This window comes from Python bivittatus, unplaced genomic scaffold (assembly GCF_059951505.1).
Source record: "Python bivittatus isolate LINGU-HERP-01145 unplaced genomic scaffold, Pbiv_v1 ctg000480_np1212, whole genome shotgun sequence".
Taxonomy (NCBI): domain Eukaryota; kingdom Metazoa; phylum Chordata; class Lepidosauria; order Squamata; family Pythonidae; genus Python; species Python bivittatus.
The window spans coordinates 16,411,297-16,439,008 of record NW_028277075.1 but is presented as its reverse complement, the minus strand read 5'-3'; the positions used below and the strand labels follow the sequence as shown (position 1 = coordinate 16,439,008).

Genomic DNA, 27,712 nt, shown 5'->3' with positions numbered 1-27,712 from the left:
TCCTGATAGTGGTACTTGCTTGCCATCAGAATTATTGCTGAAATTCCTAAATAGATGTTTTGCTAATCATATTATATAGGCAACTTGGAATGCAGAAAAGAGAAGTCTCCAATATTCTGAGGGAATTAAGATCACAAATTAATACCAAACCAACAAGACTGAATATCAACAGACAAAATATCTGGGGTAGTGCTCTAAAAGGATTTCAGAAGCGGAACTTCAATCCTGCTAACACCATTGAAGTAAAGTATATAAACTGCAGGAATAAAATAGAGGTGGATCTCTGTTGCTCATCAAAGGAAGATTTTTTTCTATTACTGATGCTTCACCTTCAGAATTCTTCATTATTTGAGGGGGACTTCTCAAAGAATTTGTCTTTTGATCCTCAAGGTAAGCCTGACATGTATTTGGAATATACAGCATGATGGGGATGTAGTTTTGATTGCTAGCTATGTTCAGACACTAAATAATGGTGGCAGAGGTAGGAACCTTTATTCTAATGTTAACTGTTAGAATGTCTTAAAATGGCTACTTCAGATGTTTTGGGCTAAATACAAAACAAACAGTATTTATTTTAAATTTGTCTCAAGTTCAAGGTAAACAGTGTTTTGTTTCACATTGTTTCAAATATTCTGATACTCTGGAATTGGTGTGGCTCATTTTAAAAATTCCTTCAAACTGTGAAGACTTGATTAGTATATTATCTGACAATGCATCAGTAAGCATTTTTCCTTTCATTGGCTGGAGTAAGCTGACCTAATGAATGGTGAAGAAGAGTTATCTAAGCATATGTTGATAGATTTGGACATGGAAAAATGTTTTGCTGCCTGTTTACTAAGTTTATTGTTGCTTTTAAATTCTTTGCCATGGGGAAGTTGGAGTTTCTAAGTTGTTTTTTCTGTGTGTGAGGTGATTTCACTGCCAAATGCTAAAATATGCACTGGGTGTTTACATTACAGATAGGATTCCTATGCCATTGAACTTTCAGCTTGCCAAATACAAAAATGCATTGCTACTTATTACAGAAAGGTTGCCAAATGCAAATGTGTGCTGTTACAATGAAGTATTAACACAATAGCTTACAGTAGAAAGTATGTTTTTATTGTTGGTCATTACTTTTGCTTTTTTACGTAGCTCAGTTCTGTGGTACTTAGGCTGGCATGGTTACTGTTGCTCCCATTGTTTCCACAGGTTTTTTGGCCAATTTTTCTGTAAGTAGCAGATAGGCAATGTTGTAATAGTAGTTTCGTAACTCCACTACTAAAGTTACTGCAGTTACCAGAAGGCTTCTGGGCCTAAGTGAGAGTGCTGGTGACCACTTATAAAATCCTGGTTGGCATAGCACCATCTTGTCAAGTCTGAATCTGCATGTCCTGTGAAAATACTGTGAGAAGCCCTGCTTATAGACTTCACTGTATGTGAAGTGAGGGAGATATGGACTAGACAGCAGGCCTTCTCTGATACAGCCCGGGTGCTTATCCAATTCCTTAACTCAAAATGCCTTCCTCCTGGCATTTTGTAAAGTGTTAAACCAACACTATTTCACCATGCTTTTAACCAAGACTGAATGATTCTGGTGGTCATCTGGGGGACTTCTACAGCTCATGCTACATCAAAAGTTTTCTCTGGGTAGTTTGCAGGCTTGAAGGAACCATTTCTTGTAATGGTTTTGGTGGATGCAGTAACAGAAGGAATTAAAGAAGTATTAGCACACAAACAGAACTTGTCTTTTTCATCCCATAAATGCCAAAGGGGTTACTGTGGATTTTATAGAATGAAATATAGTGGTCGAGTATTTAAAAAGGATTCGGAACAGAATTTTTAACTATCAACAGGGAATAACAGTCAGTTGTGTTGTATTGTGTGCCCTTTGCTTCTTAAAGTTACAATTTGTTAAAAGGAAAGGGTTCCATTCTTTCTGAATCATCATAAATATAACAAACGAAATTTCGGAAATGACTTGATACTATTTTTGCAGATTCCATTCTCAGATGCTAAACAGAATTTCCATGTTCCCAAACAAATTGCATCTTATACCTAATCTAAGAAGAAATGAAGGAGCCATTTTCTTGGCCTTATGGGCTTTGAATTGTAACTAAGGACTTAGGAAAAAAAATAATGGATTTTGGTCTAATTTTTTTCTCACATTAAGACAAGTTTCTACCAGTTGTATTCAATAAGCACAATATATTATTTGTACTTGCAGCTCTTAAAGATAATTTATACTACGAAGCAGGAAAAATGATTGCAGTTTCTCTGGTTCATGGAGGTTCATCTCCTAGTTTCTTCTCCAAAACCTTGTTTCATTGCCTCGCCTATGGCACAGAAAATGTGAAGCCAACAGCAGAAGATGTTGCTGATATAGATGTTTTACAGACAATAGAGAAGGTGAGATATTGTTGGGTAGCACAGTAGGATATATCTTAGAATAAATGTAATTATTGTTAACAATATTATATTAAGCACAAAATAACTCTTCAGGGAACTTTTTTATAAGAAATTAACAAACAGAATAATATATGTATCAGCTTTTAGCTAGACAAATGTGATAACAAAATATCAAAATAAAAAAGAAATGTATTAGCTTGAGTGGCTCATTAATGCTGCAAATATACTTGGTCTTTTTCTGTAGATAAAATCTGCCACAACACTGAGCAGCTTAGAATCAGCAATAAGTGATTGCTCTGAATATCTTGCTTCTATTGGATGTTTGAAACCTGTAACAGCACTACGTGATAAGAATATGTTGGTGAATGAGATTCTGAATTACCATGTCATCAAGAGAACTCTTTTACCATTTGAAAGGTTTGCTTGCTGTACAAATCATTCTTTTACTTTTTAACTTTATAATTAAGAATCATTTTATCTGTTTCCCAGGAAAATATTATGTGATGTCCTGTAAGTGTACATTAAAATGTACATGTTTTCTCATTATGTTTTAGTGATTTTCACCACTAAAGATTGCTTTTTCTCTTTAATCAATTAGTACTGAAAAATTAATGAATAATTTTGTTAAAATGTAGAGTAGGTAAAAAAAACAAAAAACTGTTACTCAGTACTCAGTTATGCTTAATAAATTGTTAGTTTCTTTGAAGATTGTTTCAACAATCATAAGTTATTCAAGCAAAGGGTTCTGAACCTTTTCAACATATTTCAGGAGAATTTAGTAGATTTGAAAAACCATGGGTAGAAGGATAACGAATCAATACAAGCTATGAGTAAGAATATGTGGGCTTGCATCTCTAATTCAAGCAATCACAAGAATCATTTTAGTAAACATAATTTTAAATGTTCTGGCAAATAGAGATCAGCCAGTAGGTTTTTGCTTTAAAAATAAGAGAAATATGTAATATGAAAATAAGTTTGATAGCATCCACAAGAGAAATACTTCTTTTTATGAAAAATTACACTAAAGCCTCATAGCACTTTTTTTATTTCTTTCTGTGCATTTCTATTTCCCCAAAAGCTTTAGACAAGGTTTGAAAACACTTGGTGTTTTGGAAAAAATACAAATGAATCCTGATGCATTCTGTAGCATATTATGTCACAAACCTGAGAAACTTTCAGCAAAACTTCTTGGTGATCTGTTTACAATTCACTGTTTATCGGGAGCAGACAAGACCAGAAGTATTGATTTCTGGATGGGTTACTTACAGGAGACAGAAGGTAAGAAAATGGGGTATTGCCTACTTCTGTGACTTTGAACTAGGCTTTTGGGATATATTTGTACTTGTAAAATAAGAAGCATTAACTCATAGTATTGTGGACAAAACCAGGTTTGTTTTGCACTGTCATTTTACATTATATTTGCAACTATGATTTCCTGCAGTCAATATGTATTACTCTATTTCATCAATAACTTCCTAAGTAATGTGACGTCTTGATTAACTACAATGGCTTTTCAAAAAAATCTTCATATTTCTTGGTGTAGGTGGTGAGTCAGCTGTAACTCTAGAGGACATCTTAGTATTTGCAACTGGCATCCGCAATATTCCACCTATTGGCTTTGATCCTGACCCTTCAGTTAAGTTTCTGCATATAAAATACCCCATCGGGAAGAGAGACCTTAACTGTTTAGAGCTTCCGATAACAAAATCTTATGAGAAGTTTAAAAAAGTTCTGGATATTGCCATCAGACGTGCTCTGTTACAGTCAGAAGTACATTAGTCACTAAAATGGATACTGAAAACTGAATGATGAAGCACATAAGAAGCTTGTTATCTGCTACTGGAAAACACTTATTCATCCTCACAGGTTTAAAACTTGATCATGGAAATGCTTAGTTTCAGTCTTTACATTTTGAACGTTGTTTCAAAATGATGAGCAAACAAAGCTTTTAAATCAATTTTGCATTATTTTTATTCTGGGATTTGTTTTTTGTTTCCTTGGTCAAACAACCAGCAAGTGACTGTAGTGTACCCTTCATTTTATATTATAAATATTACACATCAAAACTTCTGCAAATGGATTCAGGAACCCTTTCCAATTTGTAATATAACCATTTTATATATTGCATTTTTGTATAAAGATTTGAGGTGTGGGTTTATTTATGTGGATCCCTGAGATGGGAGATGTTAATTTCACACACAAACTCCTTTAAAGTATTCTAGCTATTACTTATAAACATGAAAAAAGAAACTAAAGATTACCTCATGTTATCTTAAATATTTTTAACACTTTGAACATTTATGTTATTATACCCAAAGTACTCAATAACTGTGTTTCCGTTCTGCAATCATTCTAATTTTTAAAAAAAATTATATAGTTTTAAATATGAAAGGATTAAAAAAACTGCATTGTAGGGATTCTGTATTCAGAAAATGTTTAATTGAAGTCAAATGCATTCGTTAACTCAGTTTCATGATTTCAGTTAGTGGTGTACAAAATGTTTTGACACAGAAATGCTTTGACCTTGAAACAACAGTTCCACCCTTACCAGAGGGGTTCCAGCACTGTTCTGGCTATACCAGAAGAGGTCTAAACCTCAGTCTGTTTTAGACTAAAACAGCTACAGTATTTCAAACCTGGAGTAGGATGTTTCATACTCAGAGTATCTTCTACAGGTTAGTTCCAATTAAAACACATACTGTAGCAAATGTATGTAGATGTTTTAAGAATGATGCTCCAGTTTATGTATATTGAAGTAAATATCCTCATTTAATTTAAATGAGATATTTAGAAGAAGGCTGAGATGAGTTAGCTTTATATTTGCCCCAGAAATACCAAAGCTAGAAATGCCATTATCTACCCAATGCTTAACTAGAAAGATTATGCACTTGGTTCGTTTTTTTTTAATGCATCTGTTATGTTGGATGCATTATAGATATATCATGTAGAGTATTAAACCTTATGAAATAGGTGATGGAATAATTCATGCACACACACACTTCACATACATGTATAGATACACACACCCCTTTAATCCAAAGCAACATAGCATTGCTTTTACTAGGATCAAAAGAGAGCAAATTTCTGTTTTCCCCGGGGCAACAGTTCCTTGCTTCTAGTGGACCTTTTGTTTTTTGGTTTTGTTGGGTTGTGCTGACCCAAAAGATTAAATCACAATAGTGCATCATTTAAAAGTAATGATTCTATCTTCACTTGCTAAATTGCAGTGTGCATATTTATAGGCATATATCCATATATGCATGTTTGCATCAGAATAGAAACTTCTGGAGCTTATCCATGTAGGTCCATTCTAAATTTTTTGAATGTAAAATTTCAATTATTTTTCAAGCTGTGGAAAAAAGTACAATATTATGGAATGTTCAGAACAATCCTACACACATTTATTCAGAAATGAGAACCAGTTTGTTAGTGGAGTTTCATCCTTGGTAGGCATGTACATTATCAGTGATTTGAATGAAACAAATAAACAAAACTTACAGTGGGTACAGGATCTTTGTAGTCACGGGATATTTATTTCAACCACTTGTATCCCATTCTTCAGCTGTCAAATAATAATGCTTAGATTCACCTGTAAAGAAAGAGCTCAAGGACAGGAAGACATAATGAAGTTAATATTTCAGCAGAGCTGACAGAATGCTACTATTCCCATAGTTTATTATCCCAAATTTCATTTTTTTATATTAATGGAAAATGTGCTTGGAAGGGAACATTTATTTGCTGGCCTTCAAAAATCTAGTTGTACTCAGTTCTGATGATGCTCCAATTTCAGTGTTACACAAATTCAGCCCTCTTCTGTAAACAAGCAATTTGGCAGGGCATTGTTTTCAGTGTGATTCACATAACAATTGATGTAAGTTCTTTCCTCACTGTGAATTAACTGAATTCTGGATACCCAACTAGACAAAACTTGTGGACCAAATGACAGAGAACATATTACCAGTTTACTGATTTATACAGCCTTTTTGTGATTTATTTTAGTTTTTTTTTTTTAATCTGGAGTTAATATACATACTTTTGACTAATTCAGATGTACTATGATTGTGTAAATACCTTGGGAGTAATTTTTTTAATATGCATACCATTACCTAAGAGGTGTTTCATGGTAATATGGTTATTTTGTATTTTCATTTGGAAAAAAAGTGAGATTTTTATCTTGGGATTTTGGCAGAAATTGACAGGTTTAGTTTGAATACCTTACTATTTGGGGGCTTATCAATCCCCACTGAGCTTTTGACTATCTCTTATTTTGGAATTAACCAGAATATTTTAATCTAGTTTTTCAGATGAATTAATATAACATTTATAAAATTCCATTTGATGTTTAAGCAATATGTACGACAGTTGAAGCAAGGGAAACTTCCTTTCTGTTTGGCTCGTGGTTGGATATTTCTTGTATGGGTTTTTTTTTCTTCCCTAGTGTTTTCCTGCAGGTGCAGGGTCCGCTTTTTTTTTTTCCCCCAGATCAACCGAATGTTGATCCATTGGTTACAGCAGTAATTAACCGACCGGCTTCTCACCTGAGCCTGACGTTGTAGGCTGTGAGAGAGGGACTGGCCCAAAGTCACCCAGCTGGCTTTCATGCTTAAAGCAGGACTAGAACTCTCCTGGTTTCTAGCCTGGAGTCTTAACCACTAGACCCAAACTGGCTTTCATTTCTACAACTATCAACAATGCTAAAATATGGGTACGGTAATGAAAAAGCCATTTTTGTTCCAAAATTTCATACTTGGTAAGGACAACCAGAATTAACTACTGAATGTTCCACCTCATCAAAATTTATTACTGTTCCAGTCACAAAGTATTTTGCAGTGAAATTGAAGCACGTATCATCCCATATCTTTGTGACAGTCATATTCTATAACTATTAACTGCGATATCCATCGCTGCCCAGTATAGATGGTGCTTATGTGTCATGACTGAGATTGGATGTTTCTCCTATTATCCATTTTTTGCCTCTTGCTATGTGATTCTATGATCTAACAAAAATTTTACAGCAGTATATTGGGGTGGACTGTAAGGAAACACGATATGCCTTAATGAATCATTTTTTAATTGTAATTTATATGTACAGAGGGTGGGGATTTCGCATTCTTCGAATTATTACAGTACTTGAATTTAAACTTTGCTAGACTGTATAATACTGTATGTACTGATTATAGCAGAGAAAATAAACACTGTAAATTAATAAGGTTTATATATGTGTGTTAGTCCAGGGCAACAGTATTCCTTTTGACAGCTCAGGTACTTGAAATAGGATTCACACACTCACTGTTATTTGTTCTAACATAAGCATTTATTTAGAAAAATACATGTGAAAAAGGAAAAGTGTACTATTGGAAGATGAAATTTTGGCATTAAGAAAACAAGGTGGAATATAAATTTTGCATGTACAGTTACAAGTTTGTAAATTAAGTTCTGTGTAAAACGCTCCAGAAGCCTTTTGTAACTTTCAATGTCTGTTGTATTTTGCTTTTAAGTTACTTGTAGCAATATATGGGAGAACTCGTGTGTGTACTGTATATATAACTATATCTATATAAAGTGCAATAAATCAAGGATTTTTTAGTTAACAGTATTAAATATATATGCCTTAAATACTGTTGGTCTAAATTCTTTAGAAAACAATTAAGCACAGAATTAAATGTGGGATAAACCCATAAAGGTCAGTGCTCAAGATAGATAGATATTTGATTAAATGTTACTGATCTAGTTTCCATATTCAAATAAACATTTCAGAAGGACTTTATTTATAGTTTCTTTGGAATGCATGGAAATAATTATATATAATTCCTGTTCAAAAGATTATGTGAAGGTTATTTAAAGTTGCCACTGTCTCACCAAAAAGAATTTACTCTAAAAATGAAAATGACCATAGTAAGACTTCCAAAGTGAATTGTAACTACAATAAGTTACATCCAGGTGCAATCATATTTTGAAAAGTCTCAGTGAAACCTAAGTCCCACCGATTTCAGAAATTCTATTTAAAATCAGTCTAGACCCAACTCGGTTTCTTTTTCACTTAAAATTGTCTGGGTTATAAATTAAAAACAATAGAAGATAGTTTATAAGTGATTAATTTCTAGAGAACTCAAATGCTACAAGAAAATAAATGGTTGGTTGGTTAGAATGGTGTGCCAATCCAACACCTCCTGGCTGGTAAAGATAGCTGTAAATGAGCAAGGGATCTATATATATTGTTTCTTCCAGTCCACTTGAAATTTCCTTTCCTATGAAAACACAAGCTTACAGAAGTCAGGTCAGGAGAAATTTAGTATGCTGTTTAAATAATTGCATTACACATCATATATTTTGAAAGTGAAAAGCCAATTCTAATGCAATTGATATGACATGTTTTGCTTTTATGGGCAGAAACAAAAAGTTGTCACACAAAGACATTGTTCCATATGTGAATTTTCTAAACAGTAATATTAAAACACTGCCAAGTCACTTGACTTGACTTGGTAATATTAACCAGTATAGCATGCCTGTGATGAAAAAGTTATGCACCTATCCTCCTGAGTTCAAATGATGAGAATTGCTTTTCTTAGCTGTCCTAATTACATTTGACAATAAGAACTTCTCAGATGCTGAAAGTAACAATAGATATTCCATCAATGGCATCAAAGGCTGAGCTCATGATTTTTTTTTTTTTATGTGTGAACTAAGTCAATTGCATTCTCTAACAGTGCATATGCATCTATCTGTAAATGTGACTCAGCGTATTCCATGTGTCTGATTAAATCTTGTACAATAACAAATTTGGTAATCTTGATATCCCAGTTGTCTTGATAGGTTTGTTATTTTTTTTGTAATAGGTCAGCATGGCTATAATTGAAAATCTTATAATTTATAATCAACCATATGGACAATTGTGATCAAACAAATGCTTCTTCCAGCATTCCATGAACAACTGTGACAAGCTAACCTTTACGTGTTAAGTTTATTCAAGTTTTAAATGTTTAGCCCTTCTAAAAGCCAAAGTAAGGCAAATGTGCAGCCAGTGTTGTATAATCAATTTGTAAGAAATTGGCTTGTTCCTGCCTTTTAATGAAGGCATGAAGAAAAAATTTCCTGATATGTTTTTCAAGCAGGAATTATCTTAAAATGTGTGAAGTTATTTGTTGCCACATAAATTACTCAGAAATCTAAGGTTTTAGAACAGCTGTGACGACAGTATTTAGACCCCAAAAGAATCTTTTAAAAAAAATTGTGACAAAGACAGTGGTTTGTAAACACTGATCCTGCCAGTGCGTGCCCAAGCCATTGATGTAATAAATCTGTTGCAGAGAATGTGACAATTGAAATTGTGAATTATGAGAGCCCTGCATGGCCCTGTATGTTAGGAAGGCAAGTTGTGGCATTTTATATTGTTTTGTCATTTCTGCTTCCTCCTCCTCCTCTTGCAGATGCCCACGGTATAAGCATATCCAATATATAATCCAATGTTGTTATCCAGCTTCCAACTGTAGGGGGCAGAGAAGGCACATATCCAAGTACTAATCAGGTCTGACTCTGCTAAGCTTTTAAGAGTTTACCCAACTTTATTCAGCATTATGGAAATTTGTGAAGTAGGCCCGAGAACAATTACAGAACTGAAATTTTTAAACAATTTTCTACGTATTTTCATCCCAGAATGTTGCTCAAGGTAGCAACTTACAATAAAAAAGACATCAATAAAAAGAAGGGGATTCCAGAAGGGGAGCAGCTACAGAGAAGACCCTCAAAATTTTTCAAAAGGTGCTTTAATTCTAACAAAGACTCTTTACTGAAGATTTTAAACTCACGTAGTTCATATGTAGGAAAACTATACTTTGAAAAGCTAGGAATTATTAATAGAGCTTTAGAAGTCATAACCAATGTTTTGAATTTTGCCCAAAATGGAAGCTAATGAAGTATTTTCTAACAAAGTTACATGATCCACATAAAAGCTTTTCTATTGCAATTGTCTGAACACAGCTTCTGAATCAGCATTATATAAAATTTTGTCAAAATGGAATGTAAAGTCATTTTGCCAAAAAATAACACCTTCTGGAATGGTGCAGTTAGTACATCAGCCCAGTCTGGCAAAATATTGCTTAGATTCAAGATTGGATCTGGGACTACACCAAAACTATAAATCTGAGTCTCACCCAACACAGTTCCTATTCCCCATTTTTTTCCATCTTGCTCCAATTTGATCTCCTTTGGTTTATTATCCGTGTCAGATATTTAAGGCTTAAATTGCTTTGAAGGAGATCAACCCCCATCTGTTAATTTTTTTGCTACAGGTGAGATAACCTCTGGATCCCAAGTATCCTGCTTTAGAAATGAGATTTGTTACAAAGCATACTCAATCTACTTATCTTCATAAATCTGATCCCCACAAATCAGACTTCAGATACAGAAATTGCCCATGAAGCACAGGAATAATTAAGCACTGCTATATGTTAGACTGAAACTTAAATTATCCTTGGTATTCTGGGGAGACAGATACAATCTTGAACAGTCTTTTTTCATTTTATTCCTGAAGCAATTGCGTTTAATGCCTGTCTTCAAGGTAGGCATAGGGAACCTGTGGCTCTTCAGATGTTGAAATCCAGCCCCAATCATCCCTCAGCCACTATGGTGAAAAGTCAAGAGGGAAGAGGATTTAGTTTACTATTAGGAAAACTACAGGTTTCTTGCTTTCGTTTTAAGGTGCAATAAATTGAGGCTGAAGTTACAAGCCTAAACAGCAAGATCCCACGCGTACTTTCCAGTTGTAAGAACGTACTGGAGAAGAAAAAACGATAACAGCAGTTTTAACTTTCAGAAAGATTAAACGCGCCAATCTGGTTTCACACTCAAAAGGTCCCATAAAACGGTGCCGAGGATTATCAATGGAGCCATCCGGCCAACAAGGGGAATTATGTCTGCAACGAGTCGCAGACGTAGAATACGATAGGAAAATGTCAAAGCCTAACTCCTGTTTTCCAAGAAGCAGGACGGGGCTGCATTCTCCTCCCGTCTCCCGCAAAGCGCCAAGGGAGCAACCCGGACAGTAGCGTCAACCCGGATGGGTCGAGCAGGGGCTCGACAGACTCCGCCCGTCGTGCCACCGCAAGAAACCGCGTAGTCCTCGCGCGCCACGTCTGCCGGCTGGTGATGGAGCGGCGGTAAAGGGGGCGGAGTCGGCCCGAGCGCCAGGGGAAGATGGCGGCCAGTATCCGGGAGAAGCAGACCGGTGAGTGTTAGGCATTAGGTCGTCCGCAGGTTTGCTTGGTCTGGCCGCCGTGCCTTCTTCGGCCGTCCTGAAGCTGGGACTGCCTCAAGGGAGAATGGCAGGGTCTTCTCCTTCGTCTCCGTCTGGTGTGGATTGCGGCCCTCCCTTCGTCGTTCTAGCTCAGCTCGGCGCTTTTTATGAGAGAACTGTCTACCTCGTCGCAAGCGAGCGGGCTTGCTCAGTCTGGCCTGGGCTGATCGAGCCCCCACTGCTGGGGTGTCCTCTGCTGGGATGCCCCTTGTGCCTCTGACTTCGAGCGCTTCTGGAGGCCTTCCTTTTTTTCCTCTTTTCCTTAGCCTTGGCGATTATCTGCTGGGAAGGACTTCGTCGGCTAAAGTTTAAGGGCATTATGCAAACAGGAACACGGCCTTCCACCAGTGCTGCATTGCAAAAGGCTTCTTATGGGGAGGGAATTATTGCACGAAATTGTCTCAGAGAGAAAGGAATCCTTAAATTAATTTCTAGTGTGGTTTGCCACTTTAAATGATTAAATCGTCACTAGTGGTCTACTTATATTGAGTATTTGACAAGGCATTCTTTGAAAATATAACACAGACTCGTTTATGAGAAATATCTGCTTGGAATTTGTAAATGGGAGATACTTTAAGGGAACACTTCCCAGCCTGGTGCACTCAGATTTCTTGGATGGCTGCACCCATCACTCCCATCCAGCAGTGGTTATGTTCATTGGGATTATGGGGTTTGCCATCTGGAAATCACTTGGGTGGGGAAAGTTGCATTAGAGTCAGTTTTTTTCAGTGTAGATAATACCAATTTTAGTGCTACTGTTAAATTATGGGACTTTGATTTTATAGCTTGGCATAGAGCCCATTATTTCAGGTAAAATGTTTTTTTTCATATAAACTCCATGTCAAGTATGCTCTCAGAGGCTGAGCTTAGAAGTAGAATCCACCTGCTGTTACCTCTCCTAATATACAGTTATCAAAATTATGCTACAGAGAAAGGAAGAATGCCCCCAGTTAAGTACAATTAGATTTTATATGAAGTTAAAATGTAACTTTAATCTCATTTTACACTTGGTCTCATTTTGCACTAAACCATATTGAACTTCTTTTGTCAATTTGTTGCAACTTGCTCCATTTGAAGAGATCCTTTGGCAGGTTTTCATGGTGTGCTTTGATTTTTAGTATCTATCTTTCTTGCTCTCTAATCAGTTAGTAATCTGTAGGAGAATCCATGGCTGCTATACATCTTTTTTTTTTTTTAGATTTTTTATCCCACCTTTCTTATTTTTATAAATAACTCAAGATGGCGAACATACCTAATACTCCTTCCTCCTTCTATTTTCCCCTAAACAACAACCCTGTGAGGTGAGTTGGGCTGAGAGAGAACGACTGGCCCAAAATCACCCAGCCGGCTGGTTTCTAGCCTGGTGCCTTAACCACTAGACCAAACTGAATTATTGAAATACTTATATGAGCTTACAGCAGCTGTTTGGGACCAAAACAAAAATCCTAATATAAAGGTATTTAATAAAAATTATGAAGTAGACAGACACAAAAAAATTGCATTTTCTAACATTTATGTTGCCTCTAGATATCATACATTCCTAAAAGGTAAGGTCTTGACCAGTTGGTGAAATGCCAGCAGAGAGGATGGTAGCCTTGCCTCCCAAGATACAGCATTCTAGAGCTTAGATGTGACCATGAAAGGTTATTTTTCTTGGCCCAACCAAATGTACCTCTGCCACAGCTGACAAGGGCTTTTCATCATATCTTAGAGAGTAAGGATGACAATATGGAAGGAGACAGGTCCTTTGTTCCAGAAGTTGCTATAAAATGCAAGTATAACTAGAAATACTAAACCTATGTGGATCTGTGTCTGCATAGAAATTTGCCAAGAAATTAGGAATAGTAAAATACAAGCCTAATAAATAAGCTTCATTTTGTAACAAAGAAAATAAGAATTTTGAACTCCCACACAAAAAAAGAGACAGTATCAAACAACATTATCTAAACAGCTGCTATCCCAAGAAATAATGGGGCATAGACCCTTCCTTGATTAGATAGATCACTTCTTGAAATGAAGTATAGGTCCTCCTTTTATGCAGTACATCTTACAGGTGTTTCCTCTAATCTGGTATCTTCTAGGTGTGTCTGATAACAGTTCCCATTATTCTTTGCCACTGCATCCAAACGCCATGACAATTACCTATGGTAGAAATGTAACAGGCGGCAGGTTGAAAGAAGACCAGTAAAAAGCCTTGAAAAGGATGAAGGCCACAGCCTGTCCAGAAATAGGGGCTTTTCTGATGACAATCAGGAAAATTTTGGCAGTCTTTCTGCCATAGTAATTGGGTAGAGGGGAAACAGCAAAAAGGTAGATACCATAAAGAATGAACCATACAAGCATGAAAAAAAGATAAATCGAGGATGTCAGTTGCAGGGAGGGGGGTAGAGAATGTAATATGAACATGCCCTGATGGCATGAAAGAAATGGAGGCCATGCTAAAAGTAGACCTGTTGCTCACAGCTCTTCTCCATGTAGAAGTGCCAGGTGGGTCCCCCTTCCTGCCCATTGAAAACTTGCTGCCAAGAGCCAAGGTTGAGCACCCAGCCACACACTAGGTGCAGTGGGATCACTGTTCCAAGGCTTTTAACCTGCTGGGTAAGCCATCTTCCTAACCTAGAAGTACCTGATGAAGTATATCCTGAGAGTACCACAACAACACGCTCAAAAGCCTAGTAAAAGATGGAAGATCTATACATTGTCAGTCTTGTAGGCTTTGACTCCTTGGGAGCCTGGGTAAACTTTAATGGAAGAGCCCAAGACAGGCCTGTTAAAGATTTCTCCTCACCAGTCCCACTCTTGGTAATAACAACATGGCCATATAGAATAGGTTGTAAAATGTTAGATAATTAAGATAAATGTTGTAAAATGTTAAGCTGTAAAATGTTAGAATGTTGTACTATGTGAGCCGCCCAGAGTCCCCCATTAAGGGAGATAGGCGGAGATAAATCTAATATAATAATAACAACAACTGCTTGCTATATTCCACCCTAATTCCTTTATTATATAATCATATGAAGGATCCATACTTTTTTATTGCTCTCCCTCAGCTATTGATTGGGAAAAAGATCTGTAAATGGTGCCTTCTCCATGATTAGTGCTTACCAGGAGAAAAAGAGTTTTACATAAACAATTTTTTTATAGATGTCCCCTCCAATATGAGGAGAGCAGTAGAAGAAGACAACAGACAGTCTTGTTCTTTCTCTCCATAGTTACAATCAGAAAACAGATCCCTTTTTTTCTTTAATTCTTTACACTACTATGAAAAACTGTATATAAATCACATGTGAATATAATGTATATGGAGTGGGTCCTTTTTTCTCCTTGTTGATTTTAAGATAAGCTTTTTTGTGCAGATCAACCTGAATAATTTTCAGTTTCATCACAAAGATGATGTTTTCAGGCATAGAAATGCCTATGTATTTGATACAATGAGTGGTACATTTAAAAGACCATTTATTTTTCCTAATTTATTGATTATATACCATCAAGTGTTGATTCTTAGCAATCACATAGATTTTTACTAAGAGCAACCGTATTTTTCTTTTCTTTTGAATAGTTGGTTTTTGCGTTTTCTTCCATTGAAATATCTGAAAGACTTGAGAAATTTAATGACTGGTTAAATAAGATAATTGTCTTACATATATCAAATAATTGTTTTCACAATTGCATCAACATTGATTATTAGAATGCAATAAAGAATCTTTTCTGGGTTTTAAGAGTACCATAGTCAAGATTTGTACAAGTAGACCTTGCTTAATGATTGCCCTGTTTAGTGACCGTTCGAAGTTATGACAGAGCTGAAAAAGTAACTTTATGACTAATCCTCGCAGTTACGACCATTGCAGCATCCCTATGGTCACATGATGAACATTCAGGCACTTTGCAACCATTGGGTGTTTATGTAGCAGGCAAATGTCAATCATGCAATGACATTTGCATGCTTCCCAACCAGCTTCCTCCAAGCAGAGTCAATGGAGAAGCTGGCAGTAAAATCACAAGTGGCAGAAGTGAGGTCTTAAACCTGTCCCAGTCATGTGATGTTTAGCTTAGCAACCGTGTCACTTAGAAACAGAGTTGCCAGTCCCAATTGTGGTCACTAAGCAAGGACCACCTACATATAGAATAAATCTTCCAATTTCATTTACAGGTAGTCCTCGCTTAACGACTACCATAGGGACCAGGAAATTGGTTGTAAAGGGGCAGTGATTAAGCTAGTCACATGACCGGACCCAGTTTTATGACCATTTTACCATGGTCATAAAGCAAATTGCATGGTCATTAAGTGAATCATGTGGTCATTAAGCAAATCCAGCTTCCCCAATGGACTTTTTTGCTGGAATTCACTTAACGACCACATGATTCACTTAAGGACCATGTGATTTGCTTAATGACTGCAGTGATTCACTTTATGACTCATAAAAGTAAATCGTGAACATGTGACTGGGGGTAGCGCAACAGGTTGCGATGGTCATAAGTGCCAATACAGGTCGTAAAGCACTTTTTCTGAGGTTGTTGTAACTTTGAACCGTTGTTAAACAAATGGTCATTAAGCAAGGACTACCTGTACTTTGCCTGCTACATCACATGAAGATAATGTGAGGGGCTTAGCAAGAGATTTATATAAATTTGCTGGGTACCTAGAGACTTACACCAGTTTTCATGTCATTTATAGTTCCCTGTTTCAGATGCTGGCATTCATAAACCAGAATTCCTCTAGTCTTCTTCTAGTTTAAAAGAAGCATTTGCGTAATGGGGAGCTTATTCAAAAAACTATAGGCCCATTTTCTGCAGCACCAAAAAAATCTAAGTAATTCAAGATTATGATTGTTATCATTATTAACAAATAAAATGAAACTTTTTTCTCTTTTCAGTGGCTCTGAAACGCATGTTGAATTTTAATGTGCCACCTGTTAAAAACAGTACAGGTGAACCAGTATGGAAAGTAAGTCAAGTTATACATTAATCTTTTATCCGAGATAATTTAAATTGTAAAATTAACTTCCTTGCCATATTTTTGAAAGATATATTTTATAATTCTAGCTAATAAGTTGACATATTGGAACAACTGCTATTTATGAAAGACAAAGAAGTAAATGGGAAAAAATGACAGACTATTGAAATGGCCTGAAATTTTGATGAAGGTTATATAAAGAAAATTGTAAACATCTAAGAACATTTATTTGCAAAACTATTCTTAATGTTCCAACTAAAACTGTATAATATATTATTCTGCTTTATCCTTTCTGTAAATTCATCCCTCCCCTTTTTTAAATAAGAGACTGTCCTTACTTTTGTTTGAATGGGGGAGCTGAGTACCATATTTATAAATATCTCTGTACCCTATTTTAATTTTAATTCCTTTTTAACTATATATACCACTGCTACATTTTAATCATTTTTAAGGTATTGAAGAATTTGTAAACATATTATGCTGGTTCCTTGGTATCTGAAAAACTGCTCATAATATCTTCCATCTATTTAATAATTGCAAAACCGACGGGAATGGAAGTGCTGCACCACTTCTTTGTTTAAGCCCTGTGAATTAATATTAATTATGTAGTAATTGTTGGTGGGAAAACAGCATACACAGAGTTTTTAAAGATTACATCCATAGTATACATCTTAATATTATTTGTGTTTGCATTATAGGTTCTTATTTATGACAGATTTGGACAGGACATAATATCTCCATTACTCTCTGTGAAAGAATTAAGAGATATGGGCATTACTCTGCATCTGTATGTATTGCGTATGTTTGTGTCTGTACATATGTTATATTATATAGTGTTTAAAAGATTTTGTGTGATTGAAGATTTATCAGATTAAGTTGCAAATCAGATATCCTGCCAGTGGGACAGTAGATGAGACAGTTACAAGATTCCAATTATATTCAGAGCCATATCCTGTCTTGTCACAAGCATACTTGAAGCACTAGTATGCCAGTCAGCATAAAGCTCAATAATGGACAGTATAAAGCTATGCAAGTTTTGATTCATGAGATTAATGACACAATTATTATTTTGGAAGGTACTGAAGAACATCAAGAGAAAATCTAAAAATATGTATTTTAATCATATGTCAAAGCAGTCTTTCAGTAAAGTTTAGAAGTGTTCAGGGAGATTGCTGATAGGAGAAAATATATTTCATTAATAGTGCGTCTTCCACCACCAGAAAAATCTTTTTCAGCATATAATCACTTAAAGAGCTGGTGTCATGGATTAAATGAAAACGCTTTCGTATTAATTAATTAGTCTCTATTCTTGAGTTTTTGAAAAGAAATTAAAATACATCAGTTTGATTCTATACATTAGTGTGTTCAATGTTGGTTTAACTTTTTTAAGATTGTTAGATTGTTGTGTTTGTATTTTTTTGTCTAGTTAATTATATACCATCATTTATGGAATGATGATAGAGGTAGATTATTAATAAATAATAAAACTCAGTATTAAGTTTCTTATGAAGCTTCATCCCAAGTAAGAATTCATAGAATTAAAGTGATGTCTTTGTTCTTTAAATGGGTTTTTAGTTTGTTTATTTAGTATTAAATAACTGAAGTTTCTTTTATTTTCAGTCTTCTGCACTCTGATCGAGACCCTATTCCTGATGTTCCAGCAATATATTTTGTAATGCCAACAGAAGAAAATATTGATAGGCTGTGCCAGGTAGATTTAGCCTATTTAATGTTTTCTGTAAACAGTAACAGAATTCAATTTGTAACCTAAAATTCTCACAGGAAAACTATAACACAGATGCTTATACAAATGGTTTTCTGCAAGATGCACGTAGTGCTTGGCATATAGGTATATTGGTATGGTTTACCATATAGCAATATATGTACCACATCATTGTCCATTATTGAGCAATTTGAGCAGCAGTTGTTTGTCTTCTTTTAGGTTCCTAGAAAGAATTAACAGCACTCTTCTCTGGTTGAGTTGGAGGACAGAAAGGAAATGTCTTTAGCTAATAATATGAGACGGTACTGCTGTAGTCAGTGCAAATATACAGCTTTGTGTGACTAATGCATACAATGGAAATATCTTCTACTTTAGGTTTAATGTACCATCTGGAGATGAAGGAGAAGGCCCACCATGAAAAAGTTGACATAGCTGTGAGGTACATTCATATGGTAGAGGATAGGGGAATCTTCCACCTCTTTTAACCCTCCCTCCTACCGTTTCCAGAGGTTAGGATTGTTAACAACATACTTTCCCTATTTATTGAAACCAGTTAGCTCCAGTCTTGTTACAAAATTCTGCCAGACTCTAGGGAGGAGTTAACAGTGAACGCTAACAAGAGTATAGTAAGAGAATTCAGCTGGAAGGGGATACAAGTAAGATAAGGGAATGACAGCTGTATATTCTGAGGAATTGTTAGATACACATCTCAGTGAGTGTTACTTGCAAGGTATATATTCTGAGAAAGTGAGTATGCAGTGCTGGAATTCTTGTTTCAAAGAAGATAATCCTGAGTGTAATCAAACTTGTAGCTTGAATTTTTAGAGGACAAAAGTTGTCCAAAACTTCAGATGGGGAGAAAAAGGAGGGAACTAAACAACTGGCTACATGTATGGTACCAATAAAAATAGTTTGGATTCTTTGATAATGGGACACATTTCCCAGAATGAGGGATTCCTCACAAGAGATGGACTCATAAGAACTGGGAGGAATGTGGAAGATGCTTTGAAAACCTAATGGTAGAGTTTTAAACTGAATGCTCTAAGAAGAAGAGAATAGAGCTCAGAAAATAAGGCACCACCAAGTACTGAGAACTAGACTAGGAAAACAGGATGTGGAAGTACCTTATAAAAATACACATAAAAATAGGAAAGAATAGGCCAAATTATGTGACTCAAGAATTCAATTTTCTTTATATAAATGCATGAAGTATGGGGAACAAACAAGATTCATGTGTGAAGGAAGTATACATGTGTTTGAGAATCAGGAATTTGAACATGAGGTCCATTCAAGAGCATTAGGGTAAGAATATAAGGTAGAGGAAACAACAGAAATTGTGAGGAGGTGTTACAGAATGCCAAACCTGGCAGAAAATCTGGTTAATGACCTTATCCTGTCCCAGGCCACACATGCATTCACAAAGGTGTTCAGTTGCACAGATTTTACTCTGATTTGTGTAAATTACAAGCAATGGCAGGCTGTGTATAAGCAATTGCACACACAATTTGAGCAGAGCCAGATCTCTTGGAAGCTTGTCTGTAATGAGTTTCCAAAAGCCCAAAGCATCAGGCAGATGTTTTCTTGGGGCACAGCCTAAAGATCTCAGTGTCGTGGGTAGGTCGTCAGCTGGTCTGGGTCCACAACAACAGAGCTTCCACAGGTAGGAATTTGACAGATAGTTTCTAGTAAACAGAGTGGTTGTTTCCAATGAAGGAAGCCAGGCTAACAGTTGTTCTTAAATAGAGCCATGCCAGTGAACTCAATCAAGGCTGGGAACACCCCTGGCATGCAAGGAAATGCATTGATCACTGTTGCTCTGCTCTCTACCCTCCATTGCCTATGGCACACAATGGGGCTTGGTGGTTTTTCCAGCTCCAATTCCTCATATTTTGACAGCAGGCACAGCTGCTCCTGGTGATTTCCCAATGGATCAGCCTCAGGTATTTGAGTGTTCGACGCTTCCTCAGGATGAGGTACAACCAGCTCTCCTGGAGCAGGCTGTGTCAGACTTCTCTGAGTTGGCCATGACACTCCTAGACCAGACTACTATGACTAACCATTATTCACAGATATTCCTCACAGAACCTTCAGCTAATATTCCAAGCCTTAACCCAAGCCCCCTTCAGACCTTCACTGTGGTCAGCCTTAGAGTTCCTGATACAGAAAATGATATTCTTGATAGCTATGAATTCTGCCAGGCACATATCAAAAATGGGGAGTGCTCTCTACCAAGTAAGAGTTTTGTATTATCTAGGCAGGAGCTATCACTCTATTTAGACCCAGCCATTACAATTAAAGTGAATGCAGTCTTTCACAGAAAATGATCCTCCCCTCCATCTGCCTCAGTCCCAAGAGAGAGATTGGCATGTACCAAATGTCAGGAGAAACATCAAAATTTATGAGCAGAGAAGAGGAATTCAGAGCCTCAGAAAGTCTCCTTGTATCCCTCCTACAGCCCTACCTTGTCCCATTGTAGAATGCCATGGTTCCGTTATAGGAAAATGGTACTTTAGACTTCCCTTGAAAGTATATTTTCTACAATAGAGAAAGGGCATTCAAACCATCAGTTTCAGCAATCAGTTGTATTTAATATACCTGTCCTTTATTTCTACATTTCTCAAGTATGCTTCCTTTGAGCTCTCCAAATAGCTTTTTATTCAGAAACTGAGGATGGAGCCGTTGCACTGAAGCACTGACTAAATCTTCTACCTGCCTTAGGAGCAAATGGGAGGGAAATATCCACTGTAGAATGCCTCTTCTGTAGAAAAAGGACCTTCTTTCCTGGCCATGATACAGATTCTTCAATCAGCAGATGAGGTGCCTAGTGTATCCATGTTTTTAAGAACTATCCACATCACAAAATTGTAATAAATCATTCCATATCTTACATTTCTATAACCAGGTGACCTTCCTTTTAAGACAAGCACTTTTTCACCTAGAAGCATTTAATGCAGGCTATACTTACCAATAAGGAACTAAGAATATTGCACCCCAATTGAAGTATCAACACTAACAGATGACTCAGCAACCTACTAGAAATATGCATTCAGTCAGTGATACAGGACATCCCAAATGAAATTAAGCATACCTCCAAGGTATTTTTATGAAACTCCATACAACTGCATTTGGTCAGCTGCTCAGTTTTATGCATCCATTTTCAACTTCTTGTGGCATATGTTAAAGGTACTGTAATTTGTAAATGTTTAAATAAATGAGAAATTAGAATTGTACTCCTAAATAAGGCAGGGTTCTTGACAGTAAATTGGTCCAGATGTGATAAGAGTCTCATGAAATAATTACATTTTAATATCCTTCTGTTTAATAAATATTTTAATCTTAAAGCATTTTTGTTCACTAAAAGCCCACTTATTTAACACTATTTGGTTTGGACTTTTTTCTTTCTTTCAGGATCTTAGAAATCAACTTTATGAGTCGTATTATTTAAATTTTATTTCTGCCATTTCAAGAAGTAAACTGGAAGATATAGCAAATGCTGCTCTTGGTGCCAGTGCAGTTACACAAGTCGCTAAGGTACAAAGTATAATTTAAGTTACATTGATACAGGTGAACATGACATACTTACTGTCTGTCTCCAAAGAATGTGTGTATTTGGCACAAATTATAATCAGTCTAAAAAACACATCTATGAAGATACATTGCTTGTGGAGTGACTGGAACTGTATAGCTTTAATTCCAAAAAGTAGTTTTGGCAGTTCTGTGTAAATTAGATTCCTACTCAATGTTAGTAATATGCTGTGAATTTCATAAATCTTGTTCAATCCCTTTGATGCACTATGCAGTTCTAATGAGGTGAATACATTTTATGGCCTGCAGTTGCATAGAGTTCTAAATAATTCTGCATCCATTCTCAGTATAACTTTTGACTGTATTTAAATTACTATAGCAATAGTCTTCAAGCTTCCTAGTTTTACAGTTCTTTGGTTTGCTGTGTCAGATTATTTTTTTGTATACAGACATGTACTTTTATAGAAATGTATGTTGAGATACATATTGCAGTATATCCAAAATAACAAATGTTTACAAAAGATACTCAGATTATCTAGGTGGTTTTACGCATTGCAGCATTACAGATATTTTAAGCTGTGTGTGTGTGCGCGCACGTGCATGTGTGTGTGCGTATAAGTGGCTGGATAGTGTAGTTGTTAGAGTGCCGCTCTTTGACACAGGAGACCAGGGTTTGAATCCCGGCTGGTACTTACCTTACCAGTAGGAGTCCTTGGGCAAAGACTCCCCTAACTCTTCACCTGCCTACCTCGGATATGAGAGTGACATGAACTAAGAGAGTCATGCCAGCTCAGACATCACCCAGATTAACAAGGTCCATGCCAGATGTTGGGGAACGGGACAATTTGACAATAAGTAGGCTACTGGAACAAACCATACATGGATGAGACAAGAGAACCTGGAATTGATGGAATGCTGCTACAACAGTAGACCTAATGAGAGGGGATATATGAAATGTACCCAAGGTCCAGACTGCAGAGAGGCCTCAGAGACAGTCCAAGACATAGTGGCAGAGTATAAGATGCACGCAGGAACAGCATACACTGAACAACACAACCAAGTAGCTGGCATTGTGTACAGGAACATCTGCACAGTGTATGGGCTAGACCCTCCCAAGTCCAGTTGGGAGATTCCACAGAAGGTCGTGGAAAATAACTGGGCTAATCTTGTGGGACTTCCAGATCCAGACGGACAGGCAGGTACTGGCCAGTCAACCAGATATCATGGTAGTAGACGAGCAGAAGACAGCAGTGGTGATAGATGTAGCTATGTCAAGTGACAGCAACATCAGGAAGAAAGAGCATGAGAAGCTGGAGAAGTACCAGGGCCTGAAGGAGGAACTAGAGAGGATGTGGAAAGTAAAGGCCAAAGGGGTCCCAGTGGTGGTTGGAGCACTCAGGGCTGTGACTCCTAAGCTGGGAGAATGGCTCCAATAGATCCCAGGAACAACATCAGAGCTCTCTGTCCAGAAGAGTGCAGTGCTGGAAACAGCTAAGATACTGCGCAGAACCCTCAAACTCCCAGGCCTCTAGTAAAGGATCTGAGATTAAGAAGACACATACTACCCATAGAGGTGAGAAGGGAATTATATTGAGTGGATTATGTATAGCCAATTGCAAGTTTAGTTGAGATAACTATCACATTTTATCATTTTCTAATAATGCATGTAGGCATTAATTTAGTTATATCCTGTGATGGTTTTGCATTAGTGGAAGTTCTTTGCACAAGTTGGGACCTCTATATTTTTGTGAATCCTTAACTACTATAATCCTCTGCATCATATGTTTTTGTGGGATTGCTAAAGAATAGTAAAAATGAGATAAAAAAAATAATGTTGTTAAAGTTGAATGTTTTCTGTAAAGTAGAGGTGTGCGGTATTTGGATCCTAAGGAGGAAAAGTCCTTTGGATCTAGCATTTGCTATGCCTGTCAGTGGCTCCTTAAAGAAATTGTGCTTTTTCCTGAGCTCACATAGTAATCAGAAAAATATATGTTACTACTATGTCATTATGTCCGCCTTAGCACCTCCTTAATCCAAATACATATTTTTCCTGCAACTGCCTGGCTACTGAATTTATTATTTCACTATTCTTATTCCATGTGATATTTCTCAAATACGTACATTAAATATGTATAAGATCTACAAAGATGTTTCTTTAGCGATGATCATTTTGTCTTGATGTATAGGTTTTTGACCAATACCTCAATTTCATTACTTTGGAAGATGACATGTTTGTATTATGCAATCAAAATAAAGAGCTTGTTTCATATCGTGGTAGGTGATTATTCTAAAAACATTTATTTATTATAATGTGCGGTACTTTAAATCAGTATTTATTTATTTATTAGAAGTATTTTCAGCCAACCCTTTATCAAGGATATAGTACAATTAAACTGTATAAAATCTTAATCTGTAACTCTTTGCATGTAGAAAAGGATGTTAGCATTTGCTGGTTGGATCATCTTCAGAATTGGGGAAAATATGTCAGCCCTTGAGATGGCATATATATTTTCTCTCCTGTGGAATAAATTAAAAAAGAAATAATAATAGTAAAACCTGGTAGCACAGGGGCGGGGAGGGTTGTCTGATCCAAATCAAGGAAATGAAAGAAAAACTTCAGCTTTATTAAATCTTCCTCCTTCCATGCACCTGCCTATCAGTAGACTGGTTTTATCTAGCCTTCCCTTATCTGGTGCTCTCTATATTAATAGTATCAAGATACTAAATGTATCTGTTTCATTATGGAAAAAAGAATAAATAGTGCTTTCCAAATTGTATGTGTTGCATACATTTGTGTTTTATCTTTTAGTGTAGAATTTGTTATGTAGAATTCTTTACTGGAAGTAAATAGTCACTCTGATGATTTTAATGGCTTTTCTTCCTTCTTGATATTATAGCCATTAACAGATCAGACATAACAGATACAGAAATGGAGACCATTATGGATACAATTGTTGACAGTCTTTTCTGTTTTTTTGTTACACTTGGTAAGTATGAAGGGGTTTTTTTTCTTTGTTGTACTATTATTAGGAAAGATTATTACTTTAATGATTTAATGTACTATCTGGAGTAAATAATGAGAAAAGCAGGACTTACCATCCTCTATCTGCATTTCCATATTCTCTTCTCATTTTCTCATTTGTAATGTTGCAGTTTATCCTATACAGAGTAATGTTTTCCCAAAGATTCCTAATCAGCTTGAACCCTAAACTCAGACTTTTTTAACATGCATCATATTTCCTATTTTCATGGAGGCAGGTATAACATTGTAAAAGATTGAAAAGGGTCATTAGGTGGAATTGAGATTGTTCATGTGTATGAAATTTGAAATTATTTTTTAATCATTTTACAATTAACATGAAATTTTAGATCATGTCAGGATTATTTCAATGCATTCTGTATTGGAAATACAATTGGTACAGAATCCTGAAACCCATGTTAAGAGGGACTGCTTATAGTGAGCTTATGATCAGTTATTGAACAAACTGCACTAGCCTCTGGTTTATTTCTGGATGCTGTCCTGATGTTAGCTTTTAAATGCCTGAATGATTGGCAACAGGATATTTGAAGAACTTGTTTTTCCTGTACAGTATATACTGGCCCATTGATTAAAATTAACTTTGAAGGCCCTTTGTGTAGCCTAATAAACATTTGGATCCATCTTATTGGAACTAGGAAGACTGGGTTTTTGGTGGCTTTGCCAGTGCTCTGGAAGTCTGTTCCAGGAGGCCCATCTCACTAATGTCATTCTGGAAGGCCTTCCTTCTTAGCAGAGCCTTCAGTAAAACCTTGTTGTTTTATCAAACTGCAATTTATTTTCTGAAAGGTGCTGTAGTGTTTGTCTGCTTTTTAAAAAAATATCTTTTATATTTTATCAAAGTTGTAAGCCCCCTGTTTCTTTACTAAAAAGTGTAGTGAGCAGCCTTGCAAACAGTATGTCATCTACCTTAAATATATGCTAGACATGATCAAAGGATATCTACTCAACATTATTTTTATAGGAGCAATTCCAATAATTAGATGTTCAAGAGGAACAGCAGCAGAAATGGTGGCAGTGGTGAGTTATGAAATACCACAACTGAATTAATTATTGAAATAAACATGGTAGGTGTTTAATAGAAAATATGGAATGGAATTTATACAGTAGTTAGTGCAGAGTTTCTGTAGCTTGCAGAAACAAATTTCATCTTTTTTCAAGTGCCCAGTCAGACTTTTGATTCTGTTTGTACCAACGTTTGGACTAACAAAGGTATTAGTAAGTCTTGCTTACTGGCTGTGTGTACTGTTCCATTACAGTGTGCACAAATGCTAACAGAATGCATAAGTAGATTAACAGACTACTTTGCCTTGATACTAATTCACCTAGTCTTACAGTGGGTCAGTGGCATGTATATTTGATTTGTATTGCAGAAGAGATTCACCATTTTCTTGATAGTAAATTTGCATGCATGTATCAAGCCAAGCACATCTGAAGAATTTCCCAATTCATCTTATTTAATAAAATCTTAAACTTTCTAATGTTTTAATGCAGAATAAATAGGTTTTAGGATTATATACTTCTGTCTCCAATCTATTCTGGTGCAGTTGCAATGAGATTTCCTTCCATTTTCAGTTAATTGTCATTAATTAACTTGGACATAGTTTAGAATTCTGGCTTGTTCAAATCATAGTTAAATCTGATGCCTAATTCAGATACAGGGATTGGAGAAAGATGATCCAATTCTTTCCCTTTATTTGTCTAACTAATATCATCCACATTATACAAACCCTACTCCTCTCAGGACTGTATGAAGATAAGGTTCATATACCATGCTAGGTCATGACTTGGTTAACCATAGTTAGAATGATCTCATTTCAGCTTAGGCTTCAATGAGAAAGCAACTTGCTGTTTCACTGGTTTGTCTGCTAAGACAATGAATTATATCCAGATTTGAACTTCTCTAAAAGAAAGTGCTCCTTGGGATCAGCATAGGTTCTTATTTGAAAAAATAAGGTAGGAAATGATTTTAACTAATTTTCCATGTAGCATCTCCCATATGATTTAGAAAAATCTCCAGTGCTTTTGACAAGCTATTTAGAGGGAACAGGATGGCTACAGGAGAAAGGAGCTGCTTTAAATACTAGATATGCTCAAGCAAAACCTAGACAGGATTTTGATTCCTACAGAAGATTGGACTTAATGGCTTAATAGCCCATTCCAACATTATGATTCTGTAATACATGATGCAGCCACCAGCTGAATCTTGGCAGATTCAGATCTGATAAATGCCAGTATGGAACATCACTGAGAACCCTGTATGAATCCAATGATGTAAAACAACCTGGGTTGTTATTAAGTAGTGGTGGAAGGAAAGAAAGAAAAATGCAAAGAAAGGGTGTATACATATGTGTGTGTGTAATTAAAAATTATAATTGCAACAATAAAAACTAATACAAACTAAAAAAAATAAAAGAATTTTAAAAAATCAAAAGTGCAGAAAAGAAAAAAATAGAAAAAAAATAGAAAAGAAAGAATAAGAATATAGTAAAAAAGAAAGAAATATATAAAGAAATGACTTTCCCCTTTATCACAAGTATAAACAATTTTAGTAACTTATCACAGTCTCTTAAAATACAACAAATGATTTCTTCTTCCCATATCCCATCTCTTATCTATAAACACATCCTTAAAGCTGCATCATTTCACTCCTGATGTCAGCAAAAGTCCATTAAGGGTTACCAGAGATAACATATTTACTTTAGCCTTGATCAAATAAACCAACTTTATATTCCTTCCTTTTACTTCTAACAATCTTGATCTTTAGTCCCTTCAAATAATGTCCTAGAACTT

At 36.0% G+C, this 27,712-nt stretch overlaps 2 protein-coding genes across 3 annotated transcripts in view; both read left to right on the top strand.

The window, feature by feature from the left end:
* The window catches only part of G2E3 (G2/M-phase specific E3 ubiquitin protein ligase), a 35,341-nt gene extending 27,042 nt beyond the window's left edge, over positions 1 to 8,299 (top strand). For both annotated transcript variants that reach the window (XM_088145405.1, XM_088145404.1), the window contains exons 15-19: positions 80 to 390; positions 2,207 to 2,388; positions 2,633 to 2,805; positions 3,467 to 3,666; positions 3,932 to 8,299. In XM_088145405.1, coding sequence (XP_088001531.1) covers positions 80 to 390; positions 2,207 to 2,388; positions 2,633 to 2,805; positions 3,467 to 3,666; positions 3,932 to 4,167 — 1,102 coding nt within the window. In that variant the 3' untranslated portion in view covers positions 4,168 to 8,299. The remainder of the gene's footprint in view (positions 1 to 79; positions 391 to 2,206; positions 2,389 to 2,632; positions 2,806 to 3,466; positions 3,667 to 3,931) is intronic.
* A 3,173-nt stretch (positions 8,300 to 11,472) lies between these two features.
* Positions 11,473 to 27,712, top strand: part of SCFD1 (sec1 family domain containing 1) — a 50,303-nt gene continuing 34,063 nt past the window's right edge. Inside the window, exons 1-8 of the mRNA XM_088145403.1 lie at positions 11,473 to 11,611; positions 16,555 to 16,625; positions 17,333 to 17,421; positions 18,255 to 18,345; positions 21,766 to 21,888; positions 24,069 to 24,156; positions 24,780 to 24,869; positions 25,884 to 25,939. Coding sequence (XP_088001529.1) covers positions 11,581 to 11,611; positions 16,555 to 16,625; positions 17,333 to 17,421; positions 18,255 to 18,345; positions 21,766 to 21,888; positions 24,069 to 24,156; positions 24,780 to 24,869; positions 25,884 to 25,939 — 639 coding nt within the window. The 5' untranslated portion in view covers positions 11,473 to 11,580. The remainder of the gene's footprint in view (positions 11,612 to 16,554; positions 16,626 to 17,332; positions 17,422 to 18,254; positions 18,346 to 21,765; positions 21,889 to 24,068; positions 24,157 to 24,779; positions 24,870 to 25,883; positions 25,940 to 27,712) is intronic.